The 16280-nt window shown below is 49.2% G+C and overlaps 1 protein-coding gene across 2 annotated transcripts in view; it reads right to left on the reverse strand.

Moving 5' to 3' along the window:
* The window catches only part of Mb21d2 (Mab-21 domain containing 2), a 119150-nt gene extending 103439 nt beyond the window's left edge, over positions 1–15711 (reverse strand). Inside the window, exon 1 of one of the 2 annotated variants that reach the window (XM_006974466.4) lies at positions 15451–15711. In XM_006974466.4, the coding sequence (XP_006974528.1) occupies positions 15451–15661 (211 nt within the window). In that variant the 5' untranslated portion in view covers positions 15662–15711. Of the gene's footprint in view, positions 1–14662; positions 15388–15450 lie in introns of those variants that run through there. The other variant, XM_042259122.2, reaches the window with a different exon arrangement.
* Between the last annotated feature and the right edge of the window lie 569 nt (positions 15712–16280).

The raw sequence follows: 16280 nt of genomic DNA on the forward strand, positions 1-16280 counted from the left end.
CCACGTGGTGGCTCACAACCATCTGTAATGAGATCTGGCGCCCTCCTCTGTATACATAATAAATAAATCTTTAAAAAAAAATCTAAGCGCAATTATTTGCTATTTAGAGAAATTTCTCTTACATTAGAGTATCCTGAGCCACTGTAAGAATACATAGGGCCACAGATGGTCACCAGTGATGACCTTCCAGCTGCCCAAGTTCAAGAACAAAAACAAAATCACCAATAACACTAGCAAGATGTGTTGAGGCCCTCTTAAATCTTCACTGAACTGTGTTCCAGACACATAAAGGAGAAACAAAAGTATACATACATGAAGGGAAACCTTTGAGTTGTTAAGGAGGTGAGAAACATCAGGCATCACAAATATTTACAAATTCGTAACAGACCAGGCCAGCTAGGACCTGGGAAGCTGAAGTATCAGCTGCCACCTCTCAAGAAAAGCTCATTTGCTGAGACTCGACTATGAGGGCACATGGGGGGGGGGGGGGCACAGAGCACGTGAGGCTGGGGGTGGTGGGCACGTGAGCGGTTTAAGGGCAGGAACACATGAAGCTGGAGACGGGTGGCCTTCGAGGCTGGAGGGGGCAGCACAAGTTGCCCCCATCATGATCAGTCCTGGGTTTCCATGGCAACTCAGTATCCCCATACAGTGCCCGTCCCACCTGGTCCAGCCACATGTGTGGCACATGCCTGTGATCCCAACACTGGCAAGGATGAGGAAAGAGGCGAAGGGTCAGGAATCTGAGTCGGCCTGGGCTGCCCAGACCCATCCCACACAAAATTACACAAAAATAAAATGACTAATGAAGTTTAATTAAGGTTTTCCATAAGCATCTACTTTGTTCAGAAGGATCTACCCTTCAAGGCCACTTATATTTTTGTCGTGATTTTTACCTGGGTGGGGAGGTAGGGAGCCAGGAAAGAATGACGTTTCCCTGCAGATTCTGACATGGTCCATACCAAGACCTCAAAAACCAACCTCATCCCAAGGACTGTGCCTTGGTCTCTTTTCCTGTGGTAAAATATTCTTCATTAACCTACGAGACAAAGAGCTTGTCCAGCTGACAGTCCAGGTTAGCCATCATGGCCTGGAAGTCACAGAAGTGGGAGCTTGGGGTCACCCTGCATCCTCGGTCAAGAAGCAGGGCAACAAATGCATGCTGCTACTCAGCTCTCTTTCCATGCTTGATACGGCTCAGGACTGGACCAGGAAAAGGTACCACCCATGGTGGATGGGTTTTCCCACCTCAGTGAACGTAATTGAGATAATCTGGCACAGTCATGCCCAGGGAGGCCCATCTCTCATGTGATCCCAGATTCTGTCAAGCTGCCAGTCAACACCAGCCATGGTGGCATACACCAATATGTTCAGTGCTTTACAACAAATCCAAATACAAACACAGGCCCATACAACACAGAGAAACAGGGTAGGTTATGTGCTTTTAACAAAGCACTCACCAACAGTAAGGAGGCAGCAGAGTCCTTCATTTGCATAAAACCCAATTCAGCTAATAAATTTTGATTGCAAAATAAACTTTTAAAAAGTACACTGCCATCAGCCTTTCACTGGGAAAAATCATCTGTTCCCCATCACCCCAGGACAGACTACATTAACTACGCCCTCATTAAATGATCTAAATCTGGAGTGAAACCCACTGGGGTGGGGAAAGGAGCTTCACAAAACTGCCCTAATTTACTCAGCGCCAGGGGCCCCGTTGACTTCTGCAGGGGCTTAAATCAATCAATTAGCTGGGGCCCACCTTCTTAATTTTCAAAAAGAGGGAAGCTGGGGACAGGATGCGGTCTCCTACAAAAGACTAATTCAATACACGAAACCCCGGCATCAAAAGAATACTGGTCCTGAGGACTGCCAAGAAACATCCAGTCACAGGACCGTGCCAGCCCCGGCTTCAGGAACAGCCAATCCGCTCTGTCCCCTGCCTACCATTCCCCCGCTTCCATGGGCCCCCCAGGACGTTCGTCACTAGCCCAGGTTGTCCACCATCGGCCACACAGAGCCTGGGCTAGTCAACTTCCCAACGATGATGCAGAGAAGGGACGGAGAAGTTCATGCTGCCTGGTTGAGTGGCCTCTGGTGCTGGCCTGAACAAGTGACAAAATACTGATCCCCTTAGCTGCCAGGCAGGGGTGGCCAAGAGCCAGGATCAAAGGGATCGCTGATTCTCCAGCACCTGAGGCAATGGGGACAGTGTCCACTGATTTCATCTTCATCATCACTGCCGCCTGGCCTTGAAGAAGTCACTGTCTACTAGGGGAGTTAAGCATCCCCATCTATACAGTGATGGGGGAGGTGAGCTGAGCTCAGGACCGGCGCCATGGCACTGCTGCTCTGCTTCCTAATTCTTTGCATCCCGTCAAGAGTGCCAAGTCCTCGGCACTCCGAGCTCCCAGACCACCAACCCAAAGAGAGGGCCAAGCCAGCTCTCCTCCCTGAGATGTAGACCAGCCTACGGGGCTCCCACTCTTCCAACCCCCACAGGGAGGACCAGCCAGCCTTCCTTACCCCAGACTGGGTTGTTCGGAGATCAAAATAACAACCTGAGTTACGAAACCAGCTCAGGTGGAAAAGGGCACACACTTCAGAGGGAAGGAACCAGGGAGGAAGGGACAGGCAACAATCAAAAAGACCAAAGCAAACATGATGGACCCAAATACACTCAGCCCAGGAGGTTTTCTTTTGAGCATCCTGCCTCTAAAGGCAATTAAGAGAACTTCAAACTACAGGGAGGCTTTGTAGCAGAGAAATGTCCCCTACCTTGAAGCAGGGCCCTCCTGAAATGACTTCAAAGCCAGGCAGTCTTCCCTGGGGGGCAAACACAGAGCCGGCCGACTGACTTGTGTGCAAACACCTTGTTCGGCATCATCTATGGCCCGACATTCTGCTAATCTCTACTCTGCCCAAAAGTGAAGCTGGGGGGCTCAAGGTGGCCCTCAGTTTCCATGACTGTAAAATGGAGGAGGGAGGAAATCCAGCCACCTAATTCTCAAGTGTCTTTGGAAGAGTAAATAGTATGATTCTTTCAATGGCTTCCACTTTGCATGAGAAAGGTTTCTTTCATTGTGTTTCTGTAAAAAGGTTTAAAAAAAAAAAAAAAAAAAAGTCTATTGGGGCTGAAGAGATGACTCCTCTTCTGGAGGACCCAGGTTCAATTCCCAGCACCCACCTGGCAGCTTACCACTGTCTGTAGCTCCAGTCCCAGGGGATCTGGTGCACCAGGCATAAGGCATGCTACACAGACATACGTGCAGACAAAACACCCACACACACAAAGAAAATTAAATGAATAAAAAGAAGAAGGTATAAACTTAGGTCCTAGCTGGCTGGCTGTCACTATGATAAATACCATGATCCAAAGCAACTCACTCGGGGAGGAAGGGATTCATTTCAGCTTACAAGTTTACAGTCCCTCACTGAAGAAAGCTAAGGCTTGAGGGAGGAGCTGAGGCAAAGACCATGGAGGAATGCTGCTCCTCAGGCCTCACTCTGAGGCCTCTTCACACAGCCCACAACAACCTGCAGGGGTGGGGGTGGGGGACCGACAGTGGGCTGGGGGCTGGGCCCTCCCACATCAGAAAGTCTCACAGATTTGTAAGTCTACAGATCAATCTGATGGAGATGTTTGCTCAATCGAGGTTCCTTCTTCCCAAATAACCCTGGCTTGAGTTGACACACACACACACACACACACACACACACAAACACACACACACAAACACACACACACATACAAAATCAACAACTAACAAGCACAACTTACTTGTTTTCTGCCTGGACTTAGACTTCTTGGGTTCAAATCTCCACTCCACCAAGTAGCGCCCGATGTCTGGCATTACTGATCATTGCTTCTAGGTTCTCATCGGTAAAATAAGGGCTACAATTACCTTCCTCACAGCACAGTTAATACTAATGTAGTTAATACAGGCCAAGTATAAAATACTTAAGAATTGTGCCTGGGACACAGTAAACATTATTTCGTGCAATTATCATTATTTCCAATGGGACATAGCTAGATTTTCAACTTAAAAATAAAAGTAGGATGCAAGCTAGGGCAGATGAACACACCACACACACACACACACACACACACACACACACACACACACGAAACATGAGGTCATGATTATCCCGCCCCGCCCCCAACCCATATAAGTGGATGCTCTCGAATGAACTATGACCCCATCACTCGGCCCCAGTTCAGCCCAAGGGCTCTCTAATGCACTCAGATCAGAGGAAATCAGCCAAGAGATCCAGTGTTATCTGACCCCACTGACCCCTATCTGACCCCTACAGTTTCAAACCCCACTGTGGTTTTTTTTTTAAGTTTTTTTACTTTGTTCTTAATATTTAAAATGTCTATTTCTCATGGAAAACTCCAAACATCACAAAGCTGTCAACCCTGGGTCTTGGAGCAGTGGCTTTGGAAGTGTGGTCACCAAAACAGCAGCTACCTAACCCAATGTATTAGAACTGCAAGTTCAAGACTCCATCCCAGGCCTACGACATCAGATACTTGGGATCGAAGCTGGGGACCCCTGCTAAAAGCAGGAGCTGAATACACAACACACTCAAGCTCTAAAACTACCCAGCAGCCAAACACTGGAAAATGGTGGGCCTGCTTCACTGCTGGCCGCCCCCACAACACACACACACACACACACACACACACACACACACACACTCCCTGACAATGAAGGCTCACCACCATTAGTGAGCCAACCCATGCATCACTCCCTCATCATCCAATCCATCCAGGGCCTTCAGGCCGCCAGCTTTGCTCTAAATCAGAGGTTCTCAACCTGTGGGTCACAACCCCTTGGGGGGGGTCGCATATCAGATATTTCACATCATGATTCATAACAGCAGCAAAATCACAGTTATGAAGTAGCAACGAAATAATTTTATGGTTTGGGGGGGAGGAGGGGGTCACCACAACCTGAAAACTGTATCCATATGCCAGGAGGACTGTGTTGCTCCAAATCAGAAACAGCCTGCCTGAAAGCAGGCTGTGCACACACCAAGGGCACAGTTGCGAGAGCAAACTGTTGAGTTTCCTTTATTAATCACAACACAAGCCGCACACGCAGCTGCTATTAGAAACAGCTGCAGCTGCTAGAAGGGTGTTCTCGAAGCAGCCGAGAGAAGTGCTTACAAACTGAATGAGGATCCAGGCACGGGCAAGTGGAGATGCACAGGCTTTGGGCTTCCTGCTGCCTTGGATCTCTGCACCTCATCGGGACCCTGAAGCCTGCTTCCCTCTCTACTCTCCAAGGCAGGCTGGGCTTCAGGGAAGCCACAGAGTTGTCCCGTGTTATATGCCTTCAAAGGACCGGAGTCTGATACCCTCACTCCACTCCCATCCTTCAGCCGCTGTCGGGTTGGCCTTCAGCGAGGTGCCAGCATTCTCTCTTGGCCATCCTGTCTTCCGAAGGTGTACCAGGTACAATCACTGCTTCACGCGGTTAGGCTAAGTCTGGAGGACAAACTGTCTATGACGGTATTCTGTAAACTAGGGAGGACCAGACGAAAACAAAAGGCTTATTATTGTCATCCCCGGAACACTGCAGCGTTCACAAATCAACCCAGGATTTATTTTTTTTTTCTAGCCCCAGGGTTATCAGAGGTGAAATCAGAGAACAGCAGGGCTACAAGGGGCCTCTCTGCCATCTGTGATCCCGCTGGGCATGATGGTACAAGCTTGTAATCCCGACGACAATCGGAGGCTCACCACTGGGGATTCTGATGCCACAAGTTCACAGGCAGGCTGAGCTATACAGTGAGTTCAAGTCTCACCTAGACTAGCTACACAGCAAGCTTCTATCTCCAAAATAATAAGAATAAGAATAAGCAATCATTAATGTTTTATTATCTGATTTTTTATGTTCCCCTCATCTCCATCCCTGTCTCTGAACACCCAGAACAGGAGAAGAGCATTGCCCAAGGGTCCTACCTGCAAAGCCTCCAACCACAGGAAACACACTACATTCCTCAGCCTGGATCAAACTAAACACAAAACCATTCTTCCTCAGAGGTAAGACGACTGTCACTTAAGTAGCCCTGAAAGATGCTTGCCACTGTACCCCCTTACACTTGCTGTTTTGTCTACCTGAGTGCGCCGCCACCCAGGCTTCCAGCAGCTGGCTCGTTCCTGGGCTTCCAAGGAAGCCTTCTCCATTGCTTGCTCGGCAGCCAACCAGTTACCCCTCGTGGTGACAGTCCAGGCTACTTGTTTTCCTTACGCACACATCTCTATTCATTTGCAAGTTTAATCACAGTATCCATCCTCTAGAGAACAGAAGCCTCGCTCGGAGGTAGCCTTGCTGTAAGTCTTCACTCCTCCATGTTCTTACACAGTAATTGCATGATAGTAGCTATGCTAACACAGGGCTGGCACACCGACCATGGATGGATGAATGAATGAATGAATGCCTCTCACACCATTCACTATGTGTACATGGCAGCCATTCAAACCCTAGTTAGAAGAAACAAAAACGTAAATATAATCTAGACCAACTCCCACTCTGGGCTTCGTTTAACTCACAAACAGTAATCAAGTCTTCTGTACTGAGGAAAATACATTTTAAAAAATGAACACGTTGCCAGGTGGTGGCGGTGGCGCATGCCTTTAATTCCCAGCATTGGGAGACAGAGGCAAGCGGATCTCTGAGTTCGAGGCCAGCCTGGTCTATAAAGCAAGTTCCAGGACAGCCAGGGCTACACAGTGAAACCCTGTCTCAAAAAAAACAAAACAACAAAAAAATTGAATACCAGTTCCTTCCACTGGTTTACTTACAGCAGGTTCTATCTCTAGTTCTCTATCTTGTGCAGAGGGAATTCACAAAAATGCACTGGAGAGTATGACAAAGAGTTCTTCCCTGGAGACACGGCCTCATGGAATGGCATCATTATGAACTGTCCTTAAGTAATCACTCAGCTGACAAGGACTTAGCCCCGAGCTCATTGCAAGCAATGCCAGAGACCAACAGAAGAAGCTGGGTGGGGCCAGCAACCAGGAAAATATATGGCCACGAGGTTAAAAACAGACACATCACTCTGCTAAACTGTCTACAACATAGCCTCAGCTCAGGGGAGAAACAAAAAACCCTCAGGTGAATGACACCTGCGGCCCTGGCCTTGTCTGAGAATACATATTTGTCCCAGGAAACCTGTGGAAGGCAGCTGAGGGCAAAAAGCGCCGTAAGTTCTTTGCAGTATCTTGCAATAGGAGACACTTGTACCTGGGTTGAGTCTTGCTCCACCACTAAATCTGCAACCTTGAATAAAGTGCTACGTCCTCCTGGTCTCGGTGACCCCAAGCATAAATGGAGGTTAAGGCTGCCTTATATAATCTCTCAGAAAGCCTAGCCCAACCCCGTTATACAATACAAGAATGTGGACTGCAGTTGTTTACTGTGCAAAGATAAATTATTACTGACTGTAAATACTCCATTTATAACAAAGAATGGCTGTAATTGGAGTCCCAGAGGAAGCATCTAACCATTTGGAGAATGAATGATAAACCTGCTCAACACCTTATTGGGGGGAATGATGATTCGTGCCAAGCCCCATCATGGACAGGGGATGGTCCAGGAGATGCCCAGAGCACAAAAACCCAGGGCTACAACAAAGGACCCACGCCCACAGGTTTACAAGTTACATGTTTGCTGCTCTGCTCTTGGCAAGCAGTCACACTGGGCATTTCTTACACTGCCTTTGGGTATGTCTTAAGGAAGGCAGGAATGTCTTAAGTAGAAAAAGCCACTTATATTCCTCTGCCACAAAAGAGAGTAAGACCAAGAGTCCACAGCTCCAGAAAAAGATGATCAAGTGTGGTTTAACAGATGAGAAAATCATGAGACAATTTCAGAAGAGTTCAATTCCTTTTTCGAAGATTTTATCATTTTATATGTACGAGTATTTTGCCTACACACATACACATCTGTTGGAAGCATGTCTGGAACCTGAGGAGGCCAGAAGAGGGCACTAGATTCCTGGAACTACAATTACAGACAGCTGTGGGCAGCCATGTGGGTGCTGGAAATCAAACCCAGGTCTTTTTCACCAGCAGCTCTTAAACCACTGAACCACCTGCTCTGTCTAAAGAGCTCATAAAAAGAGTTTAAAATGAAAGGTATGCCTCGAGAGGCAGAGGCAGGAGGGTCTCTGTGTGTTCGAGGCCAGCCTGGTCTACAGAGTGAGTTTCAGGACAGCCAGGACTACACAGAGAAACCCTGTCTTGCAAAACAACAACAACAAAGCTTAAAATAATAAAGAGTTAACTCAAGTCATCTTACATTTAGTGACTGCCTACTGTGTACACATTTTTACTCAGTGCTAGAAATATAAACATAGGAGAAGAATGTACTAAGGGTGGTGAGGTACTCAAAAACACAAGGGAAGGGCAACATTCTTTCTCCTCAGAGAAACAGGAAAGTCACACCGGTAAAGTGGCCTTTGAGCAGGGAGGAGAAAACGAAGCACAGACAATATGTCCAATTAGGACCCTTAACTATTTCTGTGGCATCGATCCTCCTTACAGCCCAGTCTACTCTATGAACTCCTGCTAGAAACAGAACTGTTTGTTTAGTGGGGTTTTGAGACAGGGTCTTACTTGTAGGCCAGGCTAGCTTGAACTCACTGGAATATGACTCAGGCTGGCCTCAAACTCAAGATTCTCCCACTTCCCAAGTTCTGGGGTCGCTGGGTGCACCCCTTCATGCCTGGCAAGGACAGGGTATTTAAATTAAGAGAACAATGTTACACCGATTTTTTTCAAAGGAAGTCAGCATTAAAATACACGTTTTGTTAGTAAACTTGAGCCAGATCATATACAATTCTTTGTTAACCCAAGGGATAGGAGCTAGCAATTCTGCTGTCCGCCTTCATTGTAAAACAACAGTGGTGTCTTTTTCATTTGTATTGCAAGCATTTGTTTTGTGTACGTGAGCACATGCATGTACTCAGCATCTGTGTGGGGTCAGAGGACAACTCTGGAGAGCTGGTCATCTCACTGGCCCAATTTCTTTTGCAAAATATATGACATTGTATCATGAAATAAAATGCCAAGGTTGGAAAGATGGCTCAGTGGCTAAGCATTGGCTGCTCTTCCAAAAGATCTGAGTTCAATTCCCAGCACCCACATGGCCGATAACAACTGTCTGTAACTCCAGTTCTCAGGCATCTGGTACTCTCACACATACACATACATGCAGGCAAAATACCAATGCACATAAAAAATAAATGTAAGAAAAAAGCAAGCAAAAGAAAACGCCTGTGACTTCTATCAGCAACAAAAACCTAGGTACTACTTACTAATACTACTATAGTTCCTTGCCTATATTTATAGTGGGAGGAAAGGCTTTGTCTCAGTTAGAGGTTAATAAAAATAAAGACAGCCTTTCTTCTCATTCAAGTTCACAGACTCCCCATTAATTGTTTCCATGGAGCCAGGTTAAGAAGCCAATAAAGAGGGCAACCCAAGGAAAAGAAGAAAGTAAGAAACATAAGTCTTCTACGTAGAGTGTGCAACATGGGGCAGGAGATGCACCAAAGTCACACACGCCAGGGGTCTGTCACTCTCAATTAGTAAAACCACAGAATGAGCTCCAAGTTGAAGAATGGCATCTTCTTGTAGAGCCAAAAAAAGAGTGAGTGAAAGAAAGGATGAGACCATCACCCCACAGGCTTCTCAGCAGAGCCCCTCTATCAAGGTACAGTAGATGACCCCATTTGGAGAACCTGGAAAAAAAAAAAAGCGTAAATCCCGTTCAGATCTCCGTTATACAAAACCATATGCATGTAAGTACCTACAGGTGTAAGCGTGGTATAAATATAAACACAGATGTCTAGTAAAATGTGCAGGGAAATATTATTAGTGATTGGCGTGCAGAATGGGTTGACTGCGTTGTGTTTCCAAGTCATGGGAAATGGGCAGAAAAGACGCCCAACAGGGGCTAAGGAGACACAGGATCACACAGACACCACAGCCTACAAAACACAACTCCACAATGCCCTTCTTTTGTGGTGCACAAAGGAGTTCGGGTTCCGAACCGGATGCAATCAAACACAGGAAGTCGGTAGTGATCAACCCCCACTGCTCTTTCTTGTTCTTACACAGTCAGAGACTGAGGCTCAGTTTCTACAATGACTTGCCAAAAACCACATAGCAAGAATTTACAAGTCTTGAGGTAGAATCTGGGTCTCCTAGCCCAGGTAAGTAGAGAATACGGTTCTTGCTGACATCAAAGGTTCTGCGCTGGTCTGACCTTGGTTAGATTTCAGCCATATCGTCTACCTACTGGTAGTAAACTTGGGCAAATTTTCTGAGGTTTTCCACTCACTGGACTCAGCAACATGGATCCAGTCTCCAAAGACAGCCAGATGACACCGTGCTTGGGACTGGCTCTAGCAGACAGAGAATGCACAGCCTCAGGCTTTAAGTCAGACAGACAGAAGTGCTGGAGGTCCAGATTGGAGATCTCTGGGGACTCTGAATCAATAGCTCTGAAATGGGACCAGAAAGTCTGGATTTTCCTAACGCTCCCCGGGGGAATTGAAAGGGCTTAACATTCAATGGCAAGATCTCAGTTGGACAAGAGAGACTCTAACAGGCTGTGAGCATACAGAAGAGGTTCAGCCTAAGCAGTGTCCAATGACGGCATTAGCGCCACGAGACCCAGGACTCACCGCGGCTCCAACACTCTTCCGTAGAGAGGATGAAGGGCACAACAGCTGAGAACCAACTGAGACTGGCACAAAAACAAATGTGGAGAGGGACCCTACTGCCCTAAATGTCTAACGTTGTCAGAGATGGCACAAACTAGAAATCATCCTAGAATTTCTAAGAACACTAGTGAGGGCAACTCTAAGGATGCTACCAAGCACTGGGGGACCAACGACGACGAGGCGACATTATTTGCAATAAATGTGGCCGGGTACATTGGCATTCATATATCAGAAAGTCACGCTTCCAAATGGTCTACTCAGGAGGTATAAAGATGGGCTAGAAACGCGGGAGGTCCAGGAGCACTCACTCAGAAGTACTTTGAAGGGGCCACATGGTGTTTATTGGGCTGGTTGGGGACCGCCAGCAACCTATTCTTAGAGTGAGCGTACAAGGAAGAGCACCGTACGGGGGTGGGGGAGGGCGTGGGGTCAAAACAGACCCGTGTGAATTTCTCCAAGTTTTTGCTCCCTATTTTAATCTCAGATTCCTGCTAAGGCAAACAAACAGTAATTGTTTGTTTGTTTGTTTGTTTTTTTAAGGTGCAGGAAAAAAAAAAACAGATAGCAACCAATGAGGAAAGAGAATCACCCCTGCTCTTACAGGCAGAGTAGGCTGAAAAGTGGAACATTCCCCAGGGTGATGCAGGGCCTTCCAGTTGTCTGAGCAAAACGGTGAAAAGTGTTGGAAGTTTCTGCATCGGGGACACGACGGTCTAACAGATCAGCAAACCGCAGCCGCTTTGAACTCAAGCTCTATGTGATCCTGGTATAAGAACTTGACCTCTTTACACCTCTGCGCTCCATCTTGAAGACGGCATCTGCTTCATCTTCCCAAAGGATGGAGGGGACACTTCCTTAAGGTTGTCGGATTACAGGAGCCCACAGATCTAGGCAGAGGAACTAACTTCATAGCAGGCTCCCACGACATGCTTAACAAATATAAGTGAACGCTGGGATTGACCACGCTCCCTTTGGCCACAGCCTGTATCCTTGGGGCTTGTGCAAACTGTTCTCCATAGTTCTTTCTGAAGCAAAGCTGTGGGAGTCATCCCAGCCGAAGTTCACTGTGCTTCCTAATAATATTATTTATTCTTCAATTAAATAATCAAATCATGCCTGCTTCTTTTCCAGTTGGTGAAGTAATTTTACCTGCAGATATCACGCTGAAAGGATGCACCAGTGTTACCCATGTATAATAGATTATAAAAAAAACGAAGACCACGCACAGCCAGCAAACGGCAGAGTGGGGCTGGGACTACAGATCTGATGACAGTTTCTCTGCGATTGTCCCAATCAAGCATTCAAATAGGTGATCTTGTCACGGAATAAAACACTTCAACTCGGGAGTGCTTCGCCAATCACTTGCAGAGGCTGCTTTGTGTTACGTGAAGACTCTCAGCTCGACACAGAAGCAGAATCCTGAACCAGGTGATTCCTCAAAAAGCAGGCCCTCCCTCCTCCCTCAATCTCGCGCTTCTATCTTTAATGGACTCAAGGAGGAGAGGAACATGTCTTTAGTCACTATAGTTTCCCAGCCACTCATCTTTGTTTCTTTAACCCACTAATGGTTAGCATCTTCCCCTGTGAAATGGGAACGAGGCCCCTGCTCAAAAAGCCCCGAGGAGCTCCTGCCCTGAGGAGCTACATTTGGTCAGCCAATGATAGCTACTCTCCTGACCAGGCCATGACACCAAACCCTTGTCCACCGGTGACTACACCCGGCACGACCTCCCTTGCACATAGTTTCCACAGAGACACCACCGGTCTCCATCCAACCTCACTGGGGGATGAAGGTAACAAAAGACTCAGCAGAGATAGTATGTATGCAAATACCAAATATTATTAAAACATTAATGAACTCTGGCAATTTCTCTGAATTTTGATAAATGGTGTTTATTATGCACTGCCAACCCTCTCCCACAGTCTGGGCCTTCAAATACTAACTAGATAACAGCAATCACTCTCCGAAAAGAACAAGGTGTAGAGAAATAGAAGTCATTCTTGATGATTCTCGTTAACACCTGCCTCCAAAGGAACTAGAATGTCTGCACAAAGAACAGATCTCAGAGTCTCCCATAGCCCCCCAGTGGGTGATGGAGCCTGTGTAGATCCCTGCTTTGACAGGACAGGGGATGTCCGGGTGCTGAAGAATCAGTCACTGATTACAGCTATGTCCTTCACTCATCTGCAGAAAATTCCCTCCAAACTAGGTAAAAACGCAAAGATGGAAGCTCCTGGGACCTCAGTCCAAAGTAACAACCTTGTAACAGATAGGGGCTTGCCTGGCCATCACCCAGGGCCCCCAACTACCTGCTACAGAGGAAACATTACCCATATTTCTGCTAAAGAGGTTTGGACAAATGCTTTTCCCATTTCATCCTGAGTGAGAGGATCACATTTTTTTTTAAGCTGCTGACAATCCTCGGGTGCAGCTCAGACAGAGGAAAATCAGAGCCAAGAGAACTAAACCCCCAACAACTCCCTGAAATGAAGGCCTGTGGCCACCCAAGGGACACCTTAACAAGCTGGGGGTCATTCAGACACCTCATCCGCATCTCTAGGACATGGCGAGTGAAATAAAGTGTACAGAAAGAGACTTCGTTTCTTAAGGCCAAGTGAAAAACGTGCTTCAGAAAAAGTAAATCCACACGGGGACCCTTGCTGGTCTCCAACAGCCAGCTCCTCATTAAAGGGAACCGAGGGACTGGAAAATGAATGCAGCACCACACACAGGCAGGCTCATGTCGCCATCTGCCCGGCAGTATCCAGAGGGGCAAAGGGCTTAAATAGCACTCCTGAATTCTCTCTCCTGCAGGTGGAAATGCCGAGTCCCAGAGGGGAGAAAGCATCCCTTCCAAGGTCAACAGACTGAAAAGGAAGAGAAGCCAGTCCTGTTTACCTGTCAGCACGATGCCACCGGTGACATCAAGCACGTGCATAAATCATGCACCCTGGAATAGTTTACCCTTTGTAGGAGGCTTCAGACCTTACTAATTCACTGTGTCAGGTGAAGGAACAGGCAGGCGTTCCAACTGAGCCAGGCATTTAAACTTACCCTCCCCATCACCTCCCTCTTCCCGATCCAGGACTATCCTCACCACCTCTTTATAGTGAAGATCCTAGAGAAGGGGGGGGGGGGTGCTGTAATGACAGGTGGTGGTTAGTTATGCCAAAGACAAAGGCCATGGTTAAGCAACTTAAGTAGATGCCCTGAGCTTTCTGTGCATCCCACCTCCTCCACCCCACCCCCACCCCCGGTCTCCTTGTCAATCACTGGTTTGGTTTTGAGAGGCCAGTGGGGCTTTGTAAAGGCTTTAACCTCCTTTCTGAAAGCCGACTCCCACCACACTGTTAATTGAAATAATAATTCACTTAAATAGTTGAACTGTCAACATCACAATAAAGATCTTTTCAACCCCACTCACCACCTAAAATACCTAGAATACACTTGTGGGGTGCGCAGCAAAGGGAAAACATAGTCCCGTGTTTAACATTTGGCCCATCCAACTTGCCTAATTCTTCATAGTACCGGTGGATCATATTCACTTTGTATCTCTTCGACTTGGGCTAAGAGGAAGAAAATCTGAAGGCAATAAGGTACCTCGGGGGAGAACAAGCGACAGCGGACCGGCTGCAGTCTCATTAGATCCCAAGAGAATGCAAAGACTTGGGCCAAAAGGCCTTTACCAATCCCATGTACCACTATCTGGAAAACTGACTGTGGAAACGTTCGTAGAGCACGGCTCCTCCAGCCCAGTCCTGCTGAATGTAAACCACGGGGCCACCACTGCTGCATGACAGCGCTACACTCGAGGCTCCCAGCAGCGGATGCTCATTCTACAACTCAGAAGCAATAATCTCACCGCAGGACGCCAGGGATCGGGTTGGAGCCCCGGAACCCATTAATTTTCTTTACCTTTCAGGGCCGGTAGGTGTGGGACTGCGGGATACGGTGGGGGTACATTTTCTAACGCAGGGCTGCTCGGAGTGGGAAACTGTGCACCCCCTGGCCAGCACTAGGACAATACACAAAGACCATGGGGACAGCGCTCCTCCGCGGCCTGAGTTCTCAGCCTGGTCATTTTCGAGCAAGGAATTAGGAATTCCGAGCTCAGCAACAACCCAGAGAGGCACCGGAAATGCTTCCGACCCCTTCAAAGGGAAGTCGATTTGCAAATCAAAGTTGCGGCAACTCCGGGCGCCCGGACTACTTCCGCGGGTTACTCTGCAACACCCAACAAGTTTGGCCACCCGGGGCTCGGCATGATAGCGCCGCGCCGCAACCACGACAGAAGCAACTTGTCGCTCCGGCGCGGGTCGGCCTCCGCACGCTGCTAGGGCCGCCCGGGCTTACAAGGCACCCGGTGTCACCTGGCCCGCGCCGATTCGGGGGCTCCTCCAGCCAGGAGGTGTCTCCCGCCGCCGCCTCACCTGCCCGCCGGCCCCGCGGTCGAGGAACCAACAAAAGAGCGGGCGATCGGGAAGGAGAGGGGCACCCCGCGCCCAGCGCAGGCAGGAGCGGAGGGGGCGGCGGGGCTGGCGGTGGAAAGGAAAGGGAACCTCGCGGAGCCAAGGGGTGACACCCCGGGGCAAGCGCCGGGGCGGGGACCAGGGCTCTTCACCCGCTCCATCACACCGGCGCGCACACACGCACAGTCACACATCCCTCCCTCCCCCCCTCCCTCCCTCCGTCCCTCTCCTTACCCAGCATGGAAAAGATGAAATCCTTGGCGGTGTGGATCTCCAGCGCTCTCTGGTCGTCGTATTCCCGCTGGTCGTGCCTGGTGAATTCCTGGATGAGTTTGTTCAGTTCCTCCACCCGAGCTCCCGACCTGAAATCCAGCTCCGGGAAGGCAGGCTTGTTGTTGCAGCCCAGGGAGGCTGCCTTGCTGGCGGTGGGAGCCGCCATCTTCATGCAAAACGCGCCGAGCGGCGGCTCCGCGGCAGCCGCGGCACCCACCCCCGCCCCCCACCCCGCCCCGGCCCTCCAGTCGCGGCTGGGCAGCCCGGCCCGTGGGCGGGCTAGCTTCTGGGCGGGCCCCCCGCGCCCGCGCTGCGCTCCGGGCGGCCGCGCTCCTTCGCGGGAGGAGCCCGACTGCAGCGAGGTGCGCGTGTGGCCCCGGCAGCCGGTCCTCCGGTCCCCGCCCGCTGCACCGCTGCGGGCCCCTACCCTCCCGGAGCCGTGCTTGGTAACGGCGGCAGCGGCGGCGGCGGCAACGGCGTCCGGAGAGCCGAGCCGAGCCTCCCCCGGGGCAAGGAAAGTGAAGTGGAAACAATGTGAAATTCACCAGCGCCCGAAATCAACAAGCTGCCGGCTCCGGTGTTACGGAGCCAGCACCAGCATTCCCACTTAAAGGGACAGCGCACCCGGTGGGGAGCGGAAAATAAATAAATAAACAAACGACCGAGGTTCGCGCGCCCCGGATCACTTAGCAGTCTGGACTCCCGGCTGACGCGCGTAGTGTGGACGCTTTCTCTCTCCACCTCCGCCACCACCACCACCACCACCACCACCCCCTTTAGGGGCAGGGCTT

This window comes from Peromyscus maniculatus, chromosome 12, assembly GCF_049852395.1.
Source record: "Peromyscus maniculatus bairdii isolate BWxNUB_F1_BW_parent chromosome 12, HU_Pman_BW_mat_3.1, whole genome shotgun sequence".
NCBI classification, from domain to species: domain Eukaryota; kingdom Metazoa; phylum Chordata; class Mammalia; order Rodentia; family Cricetidae; genus Peromyscus; species Peromyscus maniculatus.